Source organism: Dermacentor variabilis, chromosome 11 (genome assembly GCF_050947875.1).
Source record: "Dermacentor variabilis isolate Ectoservices chromosome 11, ASM5094787v1, whole genome shotgun sequence".
Taxonomy (NCBI): Eukaryota; Metazoa; Arthropoda; class Arachnida; order Ixodida; family Ixodidae; genus Dermacentor; species Dermacentor variabilis.
This window is the reverse complement of record NC_134578.1, coordinates 38956628-38971518: the sequence shown is the minus strand read 5'-3', so window position 1 is coordinate 38971518 and position 14891 is coordinate 38956628. Positions and strand designations below refer to the sequence as shown.

At 47.0% G+C, this 14891-nt stretch overlaps 1 protein-coding gene across 1 annotated transcript in view; it reads right to left on the bottom strand.

Moving 5' to 3' along the window:
• Positions 1 to 14646, bottom strand: part of LOC142564908 (uncharacterized) — a 42622-nt gene extending 27976 nt beyond the window's left edge. The window contains exon 1 of the mRNA XM_075676109.1: positions 14273 to 14646. Within this exon, the coding sequence (XP_075532224.1) occupies positions 14273 to 14386 (114 nt within the window). The 5' untranslated portion in view covers positions 14387 to 14646. The remainder of the gene's footprint in view (positions 1 to 14272) is intronic.
• Positions 14647 to 14891: the final 245 nt, after the last annotated feature.

Here is a 14891-nt window from a genome sequence, read left to right as displayed (position 1 = left end):
TGTTCATTTTCACGATGAAGAGCGTGCAGCTAAGTACACCTCCTTGAGGTACACCAGTTTCCTGTATAAAAGGTCGCGACAATACATTGCCGACTTTCACGCGGAATGTACGGTTGGACAAATAGCTTTCTATTAGGACGAGCATATTGCCACGGATGCCACTTCCCGACAAGTCCCTCAAGATTCCATAGCGCCACGTAGTGTCGTACGCCTTCTCCATATCGAGGAATACGGATAAGAAATATTGTTTATGTAGAAAGGCGTCGCGAATGTTTCCCTCAATGCGCACAAGGTGATCGGTTGTGGACCGCCCTTTTCTGAAGCCACACTGAAAGGGATCGAGCATATTGTTGAGTTCCAGGAAATGTACAAGTCTACGGTTAATCATTTTTTCAAAAAGCTTACAAAGACAATTTGTCAGAGCTATCGGACGGTAACTTGCCGCCAAGGAAGGGTCTTTACCCTGCTTAAGAACAGGGACCACAATCGCTTCTTTCCATGTGGATGGGAGGTATCCCGTAGCCCAAATAGCGTTGAAAAGCGTGAGTAGTGTAAGTTGGGTGTCAGTGTGTAAGTTTCTGATCATTTCGTACATGACTCTATCAGGTCCCGGTGCAGAGCTTTTGCATGTGGTCAAAGCAGCTCTCAACTCTGCAATACTGAACGGCCGGTTATAAGGTTCATTCTGTCTGGATTTTCGTATTATTGGCTTACATTCTTCTATTTGTTTGTATTTCAAAAAGGATTGCGAATAATGGTTTGAACTCGACACGCTCTCAAAGTGTTCTCCAAGTGTGTCTGCCTGATCTTTCAGTGTTTCACCTTGTGTGTTCACCAAAGGAAGTGAATATGTTTGTCGCCCTTTTATCCTATTAACCCTGTTCCAGACTTTGGCCTGATCTGTATAGGAGTTGATACTAGATAAAAACTTCTGCCAACTCTCTCTTCTGGCTTGTCGGCGTGTTCGCCTGCCTTGGGATTTTACTTTTTTAAAATTGATAAGATTCTCCGCAGTGGGGGAGGCGCGTAGCATCCCCCACGCTTTGTTTTGTTTCTTACGAGCGATCCTACAATCGTCATTCCACCACGGGACACGCCGTTTGCATGCCAATCCATTTACTTGTGATATACATTTAGTTGCGGCGTCTATTATAAAGGCTGTAAAATATTCCACGGCAGCCTCAATTCCTAACGAGGACATGTCATCCCATGATATAGTAGTTAAGTTTCGGAATTTCTCCCAGTCTGCTGTCTCAGTCTTCCACCTAGGAGCCTGTGGTGGATATTCGTCTTCTTTAAGTGTTCTTAATAGTACGGGGAAGTGGTCGCTTCCGTAAGGATCGTTCGTAACTTCCCATTCTAGTTCAGGCAGTATGGACGGAGAAACTATGCTCAGATCAATTGAAGAAAAGGTATTGTTTGCAACACAGTAATATGTGGGTTTCTTCTTATTCAGAAGGCACGCACCAGAAGAGAAAAGGAACTGTTCAACAAGACGACCTCGCGCATCTATACGAGAGTCGCCCCACAGGGAGCTGTGCGCATTGAAATCGCCAAGAACAATGTAAGGTTCTGGCAATTGATCAATAAAGGATTGGAATTCATGCTTCGTTAATTTGTAATGTGGGGGTATGTATAGAGAGCTAATCGTGATGAGTTTGTTTAGGAGTACAGCTCGAACCGCCACTGCTTCGAGAGGCGTTTGTAGCTGTAAAAGTTGACATGCAATGCTCTTATGGATAGCAATGGCAACACCGCCCGATGATGCGACAGCATCATCGCGATCTTTGCGAAAAGTAATATGCTGTCGGAGAAAGTTCGCGTGTTTGGATTTTAAGTTGGTTTCTTGTAAACACAGCACCTTGGGATTGTGTTTGTGGATTAGTTCTTGAACATCATCAAGGTTTCTGAGGAGACCTCTGACGTTCCATTGAATTATCTGTGTATCCATGTTGGTAGTAAATAGGTGCTGTGTGTACAGAAACAGAAGTAGTGATTATGGAAAAAACAGATTAGATTACAGAGCCCTTTCGAGGCCCTGTAACGGGGGTTCTGCCCTTTCTGGAGCGTTCGAGCGAGCCTCGTCGCTCCTTAGGCGCTTGGTGCGCCTTGAGGATGGGTGTAGTGTCCATTGCCTCTTGTGAGGCGCCGGACACTTGCTCTTTCGAGCGGGAAGTTACCAGCGAGGGTCCCGCCTTCGAGGGCAAGACCCCTGAGCCCACCAGCCCGGAGGTCGATGGGGCTCCCTGGGGGATTTGGCTGCGCTGGCCGTTGCCAGCGCTGGAAGGGAGCTGGGAGGTTGAGGCAGCCTCGGCTGCGCCCACCTTCGGGGTCGGTGGTCCCCTCTCCTCGGTTGACGGAGCAGCGCTAGCTGCAACCGCCGCGGGGGCAGATGGCTTAGCTGCCGACTCACTGATTGAGGGTCGGACAGCCGCCGGAGGCCGTTGTGACGCTGCCCCCTGACGCGCCACTTCGGCAAAGGTTTTCTTTGGCAGGTATGCTACCCGCCTTCGTGCCTCTTTGAACGATATATTCTCTTTCACTTTGATGGTTACTATTTCTTTTTCCTTCTTCCAGGAGGGGCACGACCGCGAGTACGCGGCGTGCTCCCCATCACAGTTTACACAGTGGGGAGCGTTCTCACACGTTTCAGTGGTGTGTTCTTGGGCACTACATTTAGCACAAGTTTGGCGGCCTCGGCAACTCTGCGAACTGTGACCGAAGCGCTGGCACTTGAAACAGCGGAGTGGGTTTGGCACGTACGGCCTGACACGGAGCTTGATGTACCCGGCCTCCACAGACTCGGGCAGAATACTTGAACCGAATGTGAGTATTAGGTGCTTCGTTTGAATTTCTTTGCCATCCCTTCTCATCTTAATTCTTCTGACATTGACTACGTTCTGCTCACTTAAGCCCTCCAAGAGCTCAGCCTCTGTCAGCTGGAGCAAATCGTCATCAGAGACAACGCCGCGGGTGGTGTTCAGAGTGCGGTGTGGAGTTATTGACAGTGGAACATCCCCAAATGACACTAGACTGGGCAACTTTTCGTATTGTTTCTTATCATGCAGTTCTAACAGGAGATCACCACTTGCCAGCCTTGATACCTTGTAGCCTGGACCAAGGGCATCAGTTAAGGACTTGGAAACTAGAAAAGGGGAGATATTTCGGACTTGTTTATCGGATTTTTCAGAGTGGATGACATGGTACCGTGGGAAGTTCGGTCTTTGACGACCAAAGAACTGAAATACATCTTCGGTGCGCCCTCTTTTTTGAGGGCGATCAGGAATTGAAGGGAAGGAACTTGCCATAGAAAAATGTAGTTTTCGGCAATAACGCCAGCCACCCACCATGGAGCCCTACGAGGGGACGCTACGGGGACTGTATGAACAGGTCCCGTAAACGCCAGCTGTACGTCATCACTATAACCAAATATGAAATAACCTAGGTTGGCTATTCACACAAGGTTAACCCTTGCTGCCTGGAAAAATTGGAAGTAAGCGGAAGCTAGGAGAAGACAGGAAAGATGGAAAGTGCGAAAAAGACGAAGGCTGGAGGGAGAGAGAGACAGGAAAAGGCAACTACCGATTTCCCCCGGGTGGGTCAGTCCGGGGGTGCCGTCTACGTGAAGCAGAGGCCAAAGGGGTGTGTTGCCTCCGCCGGGGGGCCTTAAAGGTCCGAACACCCAGCATCGGCTCAACCCCCAGGATCCCCTTTTCCCCGGACACGGCTGAGCCGCGCACGGCTACACGCGGGAGGGTCCAACCCTCGTGTGCTCGGGTACGTGGTGTCGCAACACACCAAACGCCTGCTGACGCAGACGCCCCTGCGGGGATATTTGCAAAAGCTTTACATTTTTTAAATGTAGCCCACGTGGAACGAATATTCTTTAGCAGAAGGGGTAGAAGTCGAGCTTGTTGGTGCATTACTAGAACTCTTGGCAACAGCGCGACATGACAGGATAATAATTGCCAGCAGAGGGCGCAGGCTAACTACAATAAACTTGCTAGTGAGCGGCCTCTGGTGTTGTCTATTCTTGTCTTGCTCTTTCGCACTGTTTCCAACTATGCTCTAGCGTCGGCTTTCTGTGTTGTCGAGGTTTTCTGCCACTGCTACATTATGTCACTCTTATCGTTCTTCATAAGTTCGAATAGGCGAATTGGACATACTGATTTCGTTCCAGATAATTCCACTCGCTAAATGGAAGCATATATGCAGAAATGGTCTATACTTACTCTATACTTACGTGAAAATGACGTGGCACGAGATTAGTATAGTAGTAGCAGACGTCTGCTCAGACTTCGCGCGCCATATTGGTCTAGACTATGCTTCCGTTCACTCAGCGCTGCACCTTACTACAGATAAAGAGGGAACGTGCGATGTGTAACTCGATAAACAAGGGCGCGCAATGGCATTTCTTTCCTCTTGCGGCGAAGACGCGCCCTGGCGAAGCGGGGGCCTCCGAATCACCCATATTGGGACACGTTTGCCCCTGGCTCTCGGTGCGTTGTATGTTTGCTTTATGCGGCGTATCTATCTAGGCCGTCTGGCCGGTTGTCGGGATGCTTCTCCGCGACAACCGCAGTCGCGTACACGTGTATACTGGCAGAGACGGGGGAAATGCAGTCTGCACGTAAGGTGTTCGGACGCGTCGTGAGCGGGTGTTTATTTCTGTTGAGAGAGAGAGGGGGGGGAGGAGGAACAAAGCTGAATCAGTATACGCCGTCTGCTACATCCGCGCCCTGATACGGCGCGCGCCCGCTTTCGGGTAGTTTCGTAGAAAATACAGATGGAGCACTGACGCTACAATTGGAGTGGTTGGGTGGGACATGGATTTGTATAATCATCGTGCTTGTTTAGGCAAGCTTCCAAGTCATTCTAAATCAGCCGAACTGCCAAACTTGCAGCTCGCGTAGACCATTACCGCCTCTAGTAAGTTTTTTTAGCAGCTCCATACTTTCGGGGGCTACTATGTACCGCATATATACAGGTATAGACGTGGGAAATGCAATCTGGGCTTGAGGTGTTGGAGTGGGTAGCGACCGGGCGCTTTCTCCAGTTGAGAAAGATAGAGATAGAGAGAGAGAAAGTTGAACTGGTATGTCGTCTGCTATGTCTGCGCCCAGGTATGATGCGCATCAGCTTTTGCATACAGGTTACTACAAAAAGTGCTAAAAAAGTTGACTCGCCATCCCGGCCCTGCGAAAGTTGATGTCCAGCGAAGCCGGACATGCCCTCTGGGACGTTTTGCTGAAGAGGGATGGCATGTTTTATTGCCTTGGAGTAATGGTAGCAATGGTAAATTAGAGTAATGGTAATATTGATGGCACATCACTGCTGGTCGTATTGCCGTTTCTTTTTCCCTTTGCCACTCCTCGTATTCGCGCCCCTCCTCGGGAGTCTTATAACAATGCGTTGACTACCCATAGAGGTGCTGAAACAGCAGTAAAATCAGTTGCTAGACTTGTTCTTTTATTTATGAAAGGCTAGTGACGTCACACCCCACGCCCCAAGCTACCGTCGCCGCGGCAGCTTGCGCACAATAGTAATCTTTACCGGGAAACGCATGTGGGCTGCGCTACGTGCTTTCTATTGTTATCAGGAGCACCTTATCATCAATTATGTCATCGGGTGCTTGTTTTGTGCTTGTTCTTTATTGAAAGGAATGCGGTTCTGTATGTTGCATGCGTGATTCCAAAGAATGTATGCACTTTTCGCATCACTCTGCTGAGTGCATGAAGCCTGCTTCAGCTCCACCGCGGGTCAGCCCAGTATTGCATTACGTCCGTGATCGGCCCACGTTTTTACCCACGGACACGAAAAATGCGGACCAATGAGAGGTTAACAGCTTCTCTGTAAAAAAACTTTGGCGCTGCGATAGTTCGAGCTCATGAGAATTGTGGCTATAGTGCAAGGATTTATCGAATCTTCATTGATGTAGCTTCTGAAGTTCTCGTGGCATTTTCTTATGTCAGACGCGTAGCTTAAAGTGCATTTCTGCATTCCATCGTTCACAATCCACTTCTGCGTCGAAATCGTCATATTACTTGCACGAGTAGTAGTAAATAAATAAAGTTGTTTACTAGTGCTGGTACACATGTATCAGCACTGCGTCCACTGTGGTACAAATCTGCGAGTGCGTAACATTTGGTTGAGCTCACATTTTATGTTTCCTTATGTTTTTATAACTTGTCATGCTAAAGATTGTGAGTGCTGAACCCTGTCTTCACTGCCGATGGGTGGCTGGGGCTCTGTCAAGCGGTCATTAGGCAGCTTTCTTTCTCGGTCAGCTTGTTTCAGGGCAAGTTTTCTGTTTTGGTGAAAATAAAGTTATTTGATTGATTAATTATTTATTGCGCTTATTCTTTTCCTCAGCATTTAAGGGATCGTAGATTTTCGAAAGTTGTCAAGGCAATAATGCTTTGAGTTCAGGTATATTTCGCATTGTTGGATTTAGAGCGCAAATTTTTGCAGAAGACGATCAATTTGTAAAGACAGAAAGCCGTTTGAAGACAGATTCAGGAAGTATTCATCTGCTACCCTAACGTTCGCGTGCTGGTCGAACCGCCATATTTGCAGCTCCTGCCGATTCTAGGGCCGGACTTTTCAGAAACAATTTTTTAAGGGAAATACTTTCGCTTGATCCACGCATGGTCCAGTGCACATTTGTTTTATCGTATTTTTTCCCTCCATAGATATGCTGCCGTTCTTGAAGCCGATGATTAGCTCGGTTCGCTTGCCCACATGGTTCACCGATTTTCTCCGTTCTTCGCAATCGCGATTATATCTTTGATGGCGCCGCCACACGGTTTATCGCGAAACGTTTGTCGCAGTCGAAATGTGAGCTTCGTCGTTTGCGTTTTGGCCTGGCTGTGTGCTTGTGTATGTGGACATTTTGTCGTGCTTTCTTATTGAAGATTCTGTGAACCAGAGCACGACCGGTGTTCCAAAGAGATTACACTGTATGGACGTAGGATAATTTCCAAGAATTAATCTCGATTGATTCATCAATAAATGATGCGTCTCTATGTTACGTAGGTATGTATATAAACAGTAACTGGGCTGCCCTTGGGTAAAAATTGCCTTTTAAGGCTTTAGATTTTTTTAGCTTGTTCACCAGTTTTTCGCTGTTAGCGTCATACACAGTGGTGGGCCGATCCCGTGGATACTTGGGACTACGGTTCCCATGGGCATGGGCCATGGGAACCGTTATGTACGTAGCCCTCGTCATCTCATTCTCTTCATACAGGCGTCGCGGCGCCATCTTCGACATCCTACTGTCGTCATTTGGTCGTCGTGCCACAGTCGTTGTCCTATTCCGTAGTCGTCACACACTCGACGTCCTGCCAAAGTCGTCATGCCAGCGTGTGTCATAGCACGTTGGTCCTTTCATCGATGTCACTTCTTCTTCGTCGGTCTGTGGTAATACTATACGGTCATCACTCTGTCGCGATTATGAAGCCGCTGTCATGCCATCAGCGTCATACAGTGCGTGGTTGTGCATTCGTTGTCATGTCAACATCGTGTTGCCATCGTGGTCGTTGCGTCGTCCTAATTCCAGCTTCGTCATCCGAGTCTCCTCGCATACCATCGTCATCAAGCCATCTTCGTCAAACAGTCGTCGCGCGCAGTCGCCGTACGCTAATTGTCACGCCATCGTAGCCGTACACTCGCCGTCATGCCATTGTCCTTAAGCCGTCGTCTTGACACTGTCGTCGTTATACTAGCCTCATCGTTTTATAATCGCCGTCCCGCTGTTGTCATGCCGTCATCGTCATAACCCCTTCGGCTATACTATATAGTGTACACCCATAGAAAGCCGGAGATTGCTCGAGCGTTGGGGAGGAGCGCCGTAATTTAATAAATTAGAACACTGTGAAACATCCTTTACACTGAAATGTGTTCAGTGTAAGAGTCTTCGGACTCCCAACCGATGCGGCGAACTCGAGATCGGGAGCGAAAACGCTTAGCCCACCCTACAGCTAACGCTTAAACATTCCCGTGAGACCCGTGTGTTTCCCATGTGTTTTTGTTTTGTTGCGTAGCTAGTAGACCGCCGTATATACTCATACTGTATCTTAGGTATGTTAAACTTAAGATAACATGTGAAGGAAACACCATGAAGTCATTTTTACGTCCTGCTTTAGCTGTCGTCGTGGCTCAGTGGATACATGGCATTCTGCATTCTTCTAAACCCGCAGGTGGTAGGTTAAATTACCAGAGCCAGTGGCTACATTCTCGTAGGGTTCTCATCCATACATTCTCAAAACCGCTCATGTAGCTATATTTTGGTGCACGTCAAACTTGCGGTCAACCCTATTCAGCAGCCCACCACTGCGGCCCAATCAGTCAACTACACAACCAGTGAACGAGTCAGTCAATCCCTATTGTTGCTGGATTAGTTGGTTTATACTTTCTACTCCGGAAAATACGCAAAGCTGTGTAAAGAAACGACCGGATAGGAAAGAGAACAACTCGCAACTGACTATGTCAGTCGCAAGTGACTTTCTTTTGTTGTCCATCCATGTCTTCACAGCGTATACTTTACTGTATCCCTTACAAAAATGTCTTACAGTATGTGGAAAGTATGCGAACATTTATATGTAAGGTCTATATATTTTTATAGACAAATTCAGAATGATCTATTGACAACCTATATACACAGGACTTCACTCTCTTTGCAGACTGTTCCTCATATCCATAGAGAAATGGCACTAAACTGTCTATTGAATTATGGCTTCACAATTTTAAACTAGTGTGTCTAAAATGTGTGTAAAATGTCCATAGTGTATTTTAATAAAACTTTCTGTCTATACAGTCATAACGCTACGCTTATTCTCGATTTAATATATAGACTGTTTCTAGATAGTTCTTACGGACTAGTCTATGGACAGTCCATGACCTCGTGGTCCACTTCTTGCAAGCAATTCTGAACATAAATTTTTATACCCGGTGTATGAACAGTCGCTACTATTGGTTAAATCATAAGCACTCATTGGATAATGCAAAAAAGTACCTCCTTTTGCATCGTTGAGATGCTTCAGAACCAATCAGGGAGTTACGTCCCACTTCAGCCAAACTCATATACAAGTGTCACTTATATTAGGCTCGGATAACCGAAGAGGGTTGCGCACAGGGACCTAATAGACAATGAACACATACAAAAAAAGCAGAAGGACGTTGGAATGACATTTATGGAGCGGGTCCGCCTACAGTGGCGCGAGCGTCGACCTCTTCAGTCGTGACCACTTGTTTTTTTTTTCCTTCATTGGTCCGCGCGCAAGCTCTTCGATGTGTTTATTGGCACACAACACGTGACGCAGAAACGGAGCCCCGCTTTCTCGACGACGGTGAGGTCCGGCACACACTCGTGCAGCTACGGTCACTTCGTGTAGCTGTTTCTCAAACCGAGCTAGGCTTTGAAATGGGTTGACAAGCGACAGGCTGACAAGGTTGCCGTGCGCGTTTGAATGACGTGAGCGATTATGTATTTACGTGTACCAGGGCCTGCTTTTATTTCCTTTTACTGCGACGATGGTTACATAGACGCTTGACTGACTTGGCCTTGTGGGAGTTGTCGTCAATGACGTGTTTCCCAGTGGGTTGAGCATACTAGGAGTTTGCACCGATAGGTTTCGGAGACCATATGTTGTATTAATCCATTTTATATGTTTTTGTTTTCAGTGCCTTTCACTTTTTTATTATCCCTTCGAAAGATATCAAACCACCGTCATCTCCGATACTACCCGCCCCGTTAGCTTAGTGGCTACGTCGTTACGGTGCCGAGCTCGACATTGCGGGTTGCATTCCTGCTGCGGCGACTTAATTTTGGTGGTGAAGAATCGCAAAAACGCTGCTCTTATTAGATTTGGGTCCACGTTAAACTACGCCCGGTGTTCTAAATTAATTCGGAGTCGACCACTACTACGTGCTTCATAATCATATTGTGGTTTTGGGACAGAAAACCTCATAATAACTTTTTCTCTTGCATGTTCTCAAGGGCATATTGGTTTGAGGCATATGAAGAAGTTCTGACATACTTAAAATCTTAAGAGGAAGAACAAGGCGAAACGTGGTTAAGGTAAGAAGTTAATCAAAGGAAATAAAAAATGAATCCTTATGGCCTGCCGTGTCTGCTCCCTGCACTACAGCCTACCAAGTGCAAGGAAAGTTTTCTTGAGGCTGAGGCCTCATCCGTCCTGACAATGAGGCTGAGCAAATAGAGCAAATAGTCAAGGCTGACAGTCGCCTGTCCCAACTGGCCCAATCCTGGCAAAAAGGACGCCAACGTATACCACATGTTAAGCGAACGTTTCAGGAATAAAAAGAGATTGATGAACGACAGACTTCTTGAGTTGCCCAACCAGTTTTTCATACTTTCGCTAAACCTACAACCTCTATTTTCTGGTGTGTGTTCTCCATTTATTGAACTTTTCGGCCTGCACAATCCTGGCAAGTTCATCTATCCCGGTGTTGTTTCAATGTCCGCCTTAATGTAGCTTTGAGAGAAAAAATGGCAGTCATCCTGAACAGTAGATTTTCCCTTCGACTGACAGTTTTGTTGACTTAAGTCGCTGCTTACGATTTGATTTACTCGCTCAGTATAACACAACGAGCAAAAGGCAAACATGACGACATTGTCAATTTGTGCGTAAATGAAGTTCGAAGCGACGATACGGTCTCCTACGTTCTTCTGGTCTCAGAGGTGTAAATAACTTAGGCATTGAATCATGTCGTGAAGGGTCCAGATATGGCTATTGCTGCATAAATTCAAGGAAAGATAAAAAAAAACGTATATTGCGGGGCAGTAGGAAGTTGGTCCACTGACAGGTTTCAAGTCAAGAGCCACCATCTTTGGGGACAGTGAAACTTTGTTGAAATGCCACGAGACTGTTGAAGTAACTGACGTTGACACCCAATTTCCTGTCAGTGCCATCCCACTACCCATCTCCTTAGCAAAGGGAACTGTCATTGTGAAATATTCTGTGTAGAGAAGAGAAGGACATTGTTGGAAAGAAAACGCTGCTTTCCTTCGAAAAAAAAGAAAGCTTCTTACCAGACGAAAAATGTCGCCCAGCCTTGAGGTCAAACCTCCTGCAATAGCGGATTGCTATTGCTATTTTTCTAGTACTTTGGCACTTACAGAGTGGAGCTTGGCTTAGGTACTGTTTTACATAATGATTGTTCAAGTGAAGTTCTTGCTAGGGCAATCAATGAGTGGTACATGTTGCATAATTATTGTGCCCTGCGCGCACCATGCGGCAAGACATTGCCCACTTAACCTACGCTTGCAGGTTATTCTACATTGCCGAGAGCAACCGTAACGTACGCATGAATATTCCTGAAAGGGCTGGGACAAGTACTCGGTCCATGGACAGACGTCGCCTGTGCATCTCTCGCAACTCTCTCTCTCTCTCTCTCTCTCTCTCTCTTTTAGCTTTCCTTAGAGACACTGGTCCGAATGACATACTTTGGTTTTATTGCTGTGTGTTTTGTGTTGTGTTTGTTGTGTATCTGTGGCGTGCACTATGCATGCGATGTCATACTCATCATACCTGTCTGGAGTTGCATGCTATGGAAAACCTCTCCAGCGTTCATTAAAGAGCTGTCTCTTTAAAAACGCCACTGGAGTGGTGTTCCGAGAATGCATTAACCGACTTCGTAAAGCTACCTGTTGAAGTATACTAATGCTATTGCCCGGTGACCATTATTGTTTTCTCTGTATACATGCCACACAGTGTCGCCCACTGTTAAAGGGAACACTCTAACGTGTGGCTCTCACTTTGCTGGCGCTCTGCCTGCAAACGCCGGCTTAAGGCTGAAAGCAATAATAAATAGAGTTTAAATGAGCTTGGAGTGATTTGAAGGGAAATTATTTCCCGACATTCTACGAACATTTCTACAGGATACTGCGAACTGCCGGTTGAAAGAATACGGGACAATGTTTTTCGGCACAGGTTGCTGTCTGCACGGGGCGCCTTAGGGAAGACTTGACCGAAGTATTAGTTATGGTCAAGTTTAAATGGTATTCGCGCACGAGCGTCTGAGCACTTAGCTATACTACTGGAAACGCATACGTACCAAAATCTGGCATCGTCTATTCATCAGCGACGGGAAACCCAGCGCTGCGCCGTAAAAAGAAAGGAGCCCGTCGCGCTCTATGTCCCGAAACAACGCTTGGTCATGCACTGTGAGCAGCCGAGAGGGAAAAATACGAGCGCCCAGAATCAATGATGCCCAGAAAATAAAAGTAAAGCGACAACAAAGGAACCATAGGAGGAAATGCTTTGTCGAGCCGTAGCGAGTTTCCATCGTGTCTGGAATCATCAGGATAGGAGCCGGGCACCTCTACATAGCTCTTTTCCGTGTTTTCCTGCCAAGAACAGTAGGGAGACCTGCTGCTCGGGCCACATTCAGCGCCGCGACGTCTCCGAGTCGGCTTTATCCTGTCTGTGTTACGTCCTTCAAGGCCTGCTATACGACAGTTTCTAAAATTCGTTTTGTTGCCAGGACCGCCTGTATGCACGCTAATTTGCTCTCGTAACGCCTATCTTACGCAAACGCTCGAAGGAGACAGAGGTTCAAAGGACTTGAAATGATTTACAGCGGTCAAGTAAGGAGTGCCTAGGGCTGGGGTCAACATTTTTACAGTGGCACTAGTCTTCATGAGGTCAATAACCCTCGATCAGCAACCTTACGCATAAGGCACCACAACGACTGCATTTATATTCCGCTCGGTGGAAATTAAGTCTGGTTCTTTTATCTTCATCCAGTCAGCTGACCCTGTGTGTTATACGTACCTCCAGCTGTGGCTAATTAAACTGCTCTTTAAAATAACTGGCTTGGACAACTTTTCGTGCTCGGAACTTATTTAGTGCGGCTGTAGCAGGCTCCCCCGTCTTAAACTCGCATCTTGAACACAGAAAAAAAGGAGACCAGCTTTTTTGTAATGCGCACAACACCGTATTCGTCCTGCTACAGCATAAGCTGCTGTGCTCTCCGAAATACATGCACGTACGTCGTCACTCTGTGAATTTTCCCGTGACGCTCTAAACTCTGAACCAATCCCCAAACTCTGCAGCTGCGCTATGGAACAGTTGTTAGAGCGTCTCACTCATACATGAACATTGCCGAAGAGGAATGTATACGAGTTGCATTGGGGAACCAAGCTGAAAGATTAGCTAGAGATGCCTCGGGAGACACGTTATTAATATGTTATCAAGTATGTGCTATAGCTGAAGTAGTCAAACCTTGTAGATCCGTCTTCACAGCACAGGTTACGGTTGCTATGGAGCATCAAAATGCCTGTCTTGTTGTTGGGATTAGTGCCGTTCGCCTGACGATAAAGGCCTTAAAATGTGGCTGTTATGTTACCAATAGTATGAAGATACACTGCGCCAAGTTTCAACTGCTGTTCTGCTCACTTGCATGGCGTATTACTGCTTTTGGACATCTGTCCTCTCCTGTTAAAGAAAGCAAACGAGTCTTGAGGCTGTCACAGATTTTCGAAAAAAAGTAGTGACTAAGTATCAAGTTCACAGCAAGTTATATAGATCGGTAAATGATGAATAGATACTGGGTAATTTAATTTAACCCCTCAAAGTTACACACAGGTTCTGACAGGTGCTTATTACCGTGTGCCCAAAGATCGCAAGCCACCACGTTGGGGAATCTAAGCCGTCGCCGATCAGCTACAGAATGCTCTATCCGTTGAATCTGTAGGCGGTTGATCAACGAAAGCTAAGATCAAAGCAAGTTAGTTTCAGTTCAGATGAGTTTATATGTTTCAGTCAAGTTGCGTTCAGTTCAATTTCGTTTCAATTCATAACTGTCTATGGGAACAGCGCCTTTTTGCTTGTTGCATTGTTTGACTGACATGTTCCATTCAGCACAGAAAAATATAAATTACAGTGATTAGATGTCCACCATGGTTTTGAAGGAATAGTTGCAACACACCGCGAACCAGAGCCGTCACATCTACAATGAAAACCACAGGGATAGAGTTGTGCATGTGAACGACAACACCCCAAGGCTGGTTATAAATGGAAGTGGTGGCAAAAGGCAACGGAGTTAATTATAGTCATTCTAAGAATGGAGCTTTAAGGGTGGGCTGACAGTTAGTCATGTCGCTTAGTCGATTGCATTCACTTAAGAGAATCGAACGAGCAAAGGCATACTTTCTCGTCTCATTCCTAGGTGCGGACGCTCTACATTTGTTTCACACCATTAAACCAATCCAAGTCCAATAACGCAATTTCACCCTATAACAACTTACCGTTTGCTTGCCGATCTTGTCGCTGTTCTCCGGCTTCTCAATCGGTCCGGCCACAACCGAGCCAAGCCAGGCGAACGTGACTAGAAGGACCACGTGGGACACTTGCTCTCGCATGGCTGTCAGTGCACCGATACCTGACCGACTTCTGGAGGGCTCCCTGAGAAACAGAAGACGATGACGAGACGTCTGGCACTATCTACAGCGATAGAGCAGACGACGCTATTGTTTCTTGCACGTCTGCTGCTGCTTCTGCTGCGAGGGTCCCGAGCAGGCGAACTTATGAACAACGCCGGACAAGGAGCGGCAACGGGTCGACCGGCTGGTTCAGTCTCCTCTCGCGAATGCACGGCCACTGATCGCGGGCAGCGGGATTTGGCCGACTCGCCGAGTTCGGGCGAACCAAAACAAGAACAACACAAAACAGGGGAACCATTTCCTCCTCTTCCTCAGTCCGCTGCTGCTCGAAACGGCTCGCGGCTGCCGCCGTTTGCCCTCCGTAAATGGAAAGGGTGCACAGCTTCCTCCTTCCAGAGGTGCGCTCAGCTCATAACGCGCACGTTCTGCAAGAAGGGCGAGCGCACCCGAATATTCGGTTTCACCCCCGCCGCGCTCCCTTCGC